We start from the raw sequence: 6821 nt of genomic DNA on the forward strand, positions 1-6821 counted from the left end.
ATACGTATCATAGGGAAATACCAAAACCAAAAACATCTCGAAAACATCAAGACAAAATCCTCAAAACTAGACTTTTCAAAAGCAAAAAGGTAGCAAGCTTCAAGAGAAATAATACCAAGAGAAAATAGCTATCAACAGAATTATATATCCAACATAACGATCTTTCAAAACAAGGGCAACATAATAAATACAAACCTGAGCTGGCTACCAACAAACTTCTAGAAGCAACTTCTAAATGATGTACTTTAGGAAGAAGAAAAATGGAGGGAGAGGGAAGGGCTAAAATATAAGAAGGAACAGTAAGCAAATAAATGGTAAATACACTGGACAATCTGGTGTTGCCTACAGAGAGATAATTAAAGCTCACATTTACATGGCACTTGAAAGGTTCTTCACGAATACAGCACTTCTTCCTCTACTGTAAGACACTAGTATAACATATACCATCAATTCAATTACATGATTTCAAAAGGATAAGGCAAGTCATTATCTTACAACTGACCGGTGTAACAACCGTCTGAAATGAGGCACGTGCTACTTCAGAAAGGGTGAACATACTTCCCACGGCAAGTCAACACCAGAGCTGGAATTTAAAGCTTATTTCTTTACAAATGCAATCCCAAGCTCCTACAGTCCCATACCAAGTGGCCCTGTTGAGGAACATGCATGACTCAAATTGGGGGCTCTGGTCCATTTCGTGTATCTGGCCAGTCCCCTCACAGATCCCAACAAGTTGTATTGCCTCCTCTGCCTAGAAGGCCCTTTTCTCCCCTGCAAAGCCAAACTCTCTCCCAACTCTGCAGGGCAAATGTCAAGTCTCAACCCTTCCAGCTTTACCAGGCCTCAGTACCACCTCCAGCTCAAATCCTGGCTGCATTTAAGACGAGTCAGTATCTCACAGCTTAGTGGCCAACTTAAGTATTTTGTGCTGTCATGGTTTCCTCTCTCTGCCCTGGACACTGGAAGCCCCTTAAAGATAAAAATCATCTAATTCCTTTCTTCTTTCTTTTTCCCCATCTCTCACACAGCCAGAATAGTGCTAGGTAAAGTTAGCCTTCAAAAAAATGGTCACTGACTGATTTTCTTTCCCCCTTAAGTAAGATGTCATCCCCAAGATTTAATGATGCCCTAGGCCAACAGAAATGTATTTCCAAGGCAAAGGAGACTGGAAAGAGATAAAGGACAAATTCTAGACACAATGGAGACCCCTCCAAGGACTTCATCCTCTCTTCTTTGGAGGTCAGCCAGGATAATTTGAATTTTAGGAGCACGGGTTTTAGATACTCAATTGTATTACTGCACATTAGTTTTTCAAACATACATATAACCAATTTAGCTAAACAAAGACTAGTTAAGACACGAATTCAATTTGGCTTAAACATTAAGATCATTCTCTTGGGTAGATTTAAAAAATGAAAGAAAATGAGTACCTTGCCAGTTCCAGGAGGTCCTGCCAACAAGACAGCTCTTCCAGCCATTTTCTTGCTTTTGATTAATTCTACTATCACACCACATGCCTAGACACCACAATGGAAAGAAATAATAAATCAGTATTAAAATGTTTCACATGGGGAAAAAGTCCAGTTTCTGGTCCAAACAATTCATACTCAATTCGGCCAACACTGAGCGCCACTACACTGCAAGCACCGTTCTAGGTACTGGGAGCAGGGGAGGGCGACAGAAAAGAAAGCCTTGTGGTCTTGGAGCTTGTGGTCTAGTGGAAGGGACACACACAAAAACACTGTAGATGATCACTACTGTAAAAAAAGGGGTAATGATCTGGGGAGCCCTCTCTGAGGACACTGTATTTGATATGTGAAGCTCCAGACAAAGGGAAGGCAGTGTTGCAGACAAAGGAAACAGCAAATTCAAAATGCAGGAATGAGCTTGGCATATCCAAGGGACAGAAAGGCTGCGTGACCACAGCATAGATAAAAGGAGAATGGGAAGATGAGGTTCAAGAGGCAGGCAGAGGCCAGGACTCACAACAGGATTTTAGTCCATAGTAAAGTTTGGATTTTAACCTACATGTAATGGTAAGCCATTGAAAAGGTCTTAGGCTATGCATCCCATGATGATTTCTTTTTAAAAGACCTTGATGGCACTGTGTAGAGAATGATTGGTAGGGGTACAAACGGGAGCACTGATTTCTAGCCTAGGGGCCAAGGGTAGACTCCAGGGGCCCACATACCTCCTGAGACTGGGAATGAAATTGAAAACAAAACTGCGTATAGATGTTCCAGGGAGGAGAGTCACAGCTTTCTTCAGATTCCCAAATTAACCCAAGAATCAAGGCATACACTACTAGTTGGCCATCAGTTAACTCCCAGAATGTTGCAAAGCAAATGCTGCACGTGAGGTCAACCTAGGGCGCCATAAGATTAATTGAATGCCTTTCAAATCCTCAAGAGTAAATTACTTATGATTTGTTGTTATACCTTAAGTTCATACTAACGCCAACACTATTAAGCCATTTACAGCATATACATACATATACATATAGGTATATAAATATGTGTATGTATATATGCAAATTCCATAAATGGGTTACTGATTTTTACGTATTTTAGAATATTTAACTATAAAAAAGGCTGAGAGTCACACTTACTGAACACATATCCCAGGACTACAAGGTTTCTTACATTGATTTAATAACCTAATAAATTACTTAGGGCAGGCCATAGCTCTTCTCTCCAGGAGGTGACAGGGTCTTGTGAACACATCTTATCTCCTCTACCACTACTTCCTATGGACTGTGGAGAAGTACCTTGGTCCCACACTTAGATAGCCACTCCAAAAATGTGGGTTCAAAGAATGCATGTGGATGGGCTATATTCCATTTCTGGCTCAGATGGAAAAGCACAGTACCCTGAAGAAAGCCCAGAAGCTGTTCTTCAGCTGCTGCATTTCTAAAAAGAAAATAGAGCCAACCACTATGGTCTTTCCCTAGAGCCTTGTGATATCATAATCCTCAGCACTCTTAGGGAAGAAACTTTCCAAACCGTGGATGTGTATGTACTCTTACTGACACACTAGGACCTCTTCCATTTACTCTAAGTTTAAGCTCCAAATCCTCTCCAGTGAGATATGTTCAGTGAATTCTAAAATTTAAAAAAGAACTGGAAAGGCCTTTAAAAGATCACCTAGTCTAACTCTCTTATTTTTTCAGAGAGGATATTGAGCACCAGGGAGACTGCTGATGTGACCAGAGTCATGCAAGGACCTGGAAGCTGCAGCAGGATGCCTATTATTTCAATAAATAAATAAATACTGAGCCCTGATGAGTAAGGTTTGGGTATATAATCATATTTAATCATCTCTATTGTCAGGAAGCTCATATTCATAAGGAGGCATAAAGCGTCAGAGTTAAGAGCATGGATAACTGGAGGGTGCATGGGTGGCTCAGTCAGATCATGACCCTAGACTCAGGTCATGATCCTGGGGTCCTGGGATGCAGCCGAGTCGGGCTCCCTGCTCAGGAGGGTGTCTGCTTCTCCCTCTCCCTCTGCCCCTCCCGCCGCTGGTGATTTCTCTCTCTCAAATAAATAAATAAAATCTTAAAAAAAAAAAAAAAAAAAAGAGCATGGATTCTGGAATCAGACAAGCCTGGGTTTAAATCTGGTCTCTAGGGGCGCCTGGGTGGCTCAGTTGGTTAAGCGACTGCCTTCGGCTCAGGTCAAGATCCTGGAGTCCCGGGATCGAGTCCCGCATCGGGCTACCTGCTCAGCAGGGAGTCTGCTTCTCCCTCTCCCGCTCCCCCCTCTTGTGCTCTTTCTCTCTCTCACTCTCTCTCTCAAATAAATAAATAAAATCTTTAAAAAATAAAAAAATAAAAAAAATAAAATAAATCTGGTCTCTACCACTACCCTCTGAGTGACCTCAGACCTACCTACCTAACCTGTGTGAATCAAATCTCCTCCTCTGAAAACAGTTCATAATAGTGGCACACACACTAAAGGGCTTAAGGGTAAAGTGTACTACTGTCTGCAACTTACTTTGAAATGCAAAAGTGGATTGATGGATGGATAAATGAATGGATGTAGGATAAACCAACAGTAAAATGTTCATTGTAGAATTTAGGCACATAGGCATTCACTATACAAGTCTTTTAACTTTTTTGTTAACATCTGAAAAGTGGCAGAGTAAAGTAGGTGACAATTATTAGGGTGGAGGTAAAAACAAGACAATGGAGATAAAGCTACCTGGCACATTAGCAAGCCCTCAGCCAGTGTTAGCTATTTTCAGTAACAGGTCCTCAATAAGCAAAAGCTGGATAAAGAGAAATTTCAAAGTCCCCCTGACCCTGTCAATATTTCCATTTTTGTAAAGATGATGCTCAAAATAGAAATTGGAGGCTTTTCTTTGGCCCTTTCTTCTAGCACAATCTGGCTGGGAGGCAATAGTCTTAACCTTGTACTAAGTGCATGTGTCTGTAGCTACTAAACCACGGCAAGGCCAAAGGGCATGGATCTGACCTTAGAGCACAGCAGGCTAAAAAGTAGCTGTAATATCATAGAGAGAGCACTGATTTGAGGGTCAGAAATACATGTGGGTACAAATCCCAGCACCACCATTACTAAACTGAGTGGCAATTTTTTCATCTGCAAAAAAATAATACAAAAAGCTTGAATAATTTCGTGATTATAATGTAGGTGAAATGACTTGGCATCACTGCCACTTAAGTGGATTTGATTGGAATGGTCAAAAAGGATGCTGGAGTGTGGCTGAAGAGGACTGCTCCTCTCCCTAATTCCCATTTCCCTCCTTCAGTCCCCAAGCCCTGGAAACCAAAGTGAGTTTTCTAAGGTTGATCACTTCCCTACTTTAAAACCCCCATAGCCTCCCACTGCATTCACAGAAATCCAAATTCTTTACCATGTCCGACAAAGCCCTTCAGGAACTGACCTCCACCAAAATGTAATAATTATTTTATTTACTGGTTAAACGTTTATCGTCTCTCACCACACTAAAATGTAAGCTCCGTGAGAGCAGGGACCTTAACTAACTTCTTCCCAGCTTACCCCTGCGTCACGAAGAGAGCAAGGCACAGAGGAGGGGACTCAATCGTGATTTGCTGTCAGTGAGGCGAAGCAAGCAGTCAACCGCCCGCGTGGGGTCAGCACCTGTTCTCCTGAAACTGCCCCTCTCCCAGTCCCAGGGCGGACCTCCCTCGCCGCCCCCCCCCCCGGAGCCCATTCACACTGCCCTACGGAAACGTCGGCGAGACATTCAAGCGCGCACCCCGCCCTGAGCCCCCCACTTCAGCGGCCTCTCAACTCCCGGGCCCGCCCGCCACACCTCTCGCGCGTTCTCCTGGCCCACGAGCCCCGAGGCCGCCTGCTTGGCCAGGCCGCTCTCGTCCAGCCCCAGCCCCTTCACGTGGCTGTGGGACGCGATGCGCTGCGTCTTCGTGGTGCTCTTCACCTCCTCGATCTTCATCTTGCAGACGCCGGGAGGCAAAACCAGCGTGGAAAACGGAGAGCGAGTACCACACGCCCAGCACCTAGGTTACCATGCGGCTGTTACTAGGGCGGTTTGTCAAGGCCCGCCTTACTCGGCGTTCCATTGGCGAGGGCGGGAACGCCTCCGCTCTCCATTGGCTTTTGGCTGCGCCCATCGAGGCTGCCGGTAGGGCTCCGCCCACCCACTTCCGGCTGTGTCTCGGCGTTGGCTTCCCCCGCCGCCAGCACTTCCTGCTGTGCTCCAAGGGTGAGAATGGGAAAGGTTCTCATCCGGGGTTTGATCTAGGGCACTAATGTGGGGTCCTGAAGTCCGGTCCCTAATCGTGCCATCCTATCATCGCATTTGAACGTCATACCCTTCTGCGGAGTTCAAGTCATGACCTCCGATTTGGAGATGAAGAAAGCAAGTTTAGAGCTTAAACTTTGACTTTTGCTTACTAAGCAGTTTTCTGACTCCCAAGTCTTTGCTTTGCCTCCCTGGGGAGGCCAAGCTCAACCAACCACTCCCACCCGGGCTCCGCTCAGGATCCTCCCTGGAACTGTTTTCCTCCGCTTCTCCTGGCCTCCACCCTCTCCCTTTATTTAAATAAAGTTGACAGTGAATAACATGTTTCCAAAACTCTACCTCCCTGTAAGGTAGTCCAAGTCCTAATACAGATGAAGATGCAGACTAATCACAATAACTTGCCCCAAAATAATCACATTACTGCAGCGAATAATCAGCAGAACTGGAGAGCTTGACTGAGGACTTGAGGCTCCACAGCCCTGTATAATCCTCATCCCAACCCACAGCCTCAGATGATACAGCCAGCAAATACGTCTTGTCAGAAGTGACACTCCTTTATGACACTCCTGAATGATATTCACACTCCTCGTAACACAACGTACTCTCCCCATCCATCCATTCATTCAATAAACATTTGTTAGTACCTGCTATGAGCCAGACTCTGCAATACACTAGGGATGACAAAATCTCCAGCAAGATCCTTAGTTGACAAGGGAGGTCCTTAGTTAAGAAACTTGCAACATGAGATGTGCGGGAACAGGTATATGCACCTGGTGTGCAAGCCCAGAGCAGGGCCACCAACAACAGCCTGGAGAGCCCAGGAAGGCATCATGAGGAGAGAATGCCTGTGCCAGATCTGACCAATGGGAAGACTTCCTCAGGAGCAGTTGGTATGTTACTATTTTACAGATGAGTAAACTCTGGTCCAGAGAAAAGGAGGGACTTGCCTAGAGCTTAAGAGAGCTTGAATCAGGTTTGAGACAGACCTGAAGTCAAATCCTACTGTAGTAGTTTCTGACTGTCACTTCTTATACCTCTCCAGTATTTTTGAATCTAGGTTTCTATTTGCAAGA

At 44.7% G+C, this 6821-nt stretch overlaps 1 protein-coding gene across 1 annotated transcript in view; it reads right to left on the reverse strand.

The window, feature by feature from the left end:
* The window catches only part of RUVBL1 (RuvB like AAA ATPase 1), a 41902-nt gene extending 36348 nt beyond the window's left edge, over positions 1-5554 (reverse strand). The window contains exons 1-2 of the mRNA XM_078074370.1: positions 5299-5554; positions 1431-1517 (exon numbers count right to left, since the gene is read on the reverse strand). Of these exons, the coding sequence (XP_077930496.1) occupies positions 1431-1517; positions 5299-5439 (228 nt within the window). The 5' untranslated portion in view covers positions 5440-5554. The remainder of the gene's footprint in view (positions 1-1430; positions 1518-5298) is intronic.
* Between the last annotated feature and the right edge of the window lie 1267 nt (positions 5555-6821).

This window comes from Halichoerus grypus, chromosome 1 (assembly GCF_964656455.1).
Source record: "Halichoerus grypus chromosome 1, mHalGry1.hap1.1, whole genome shotgun sequence".
Classification (NCBI taxonomy): domain Eukaryota; kingdom Metazoa; phylum Chordata; class Mammalia; order Carnivora; family Phocidae; genus Halichoerus; species Halichoerus grypus.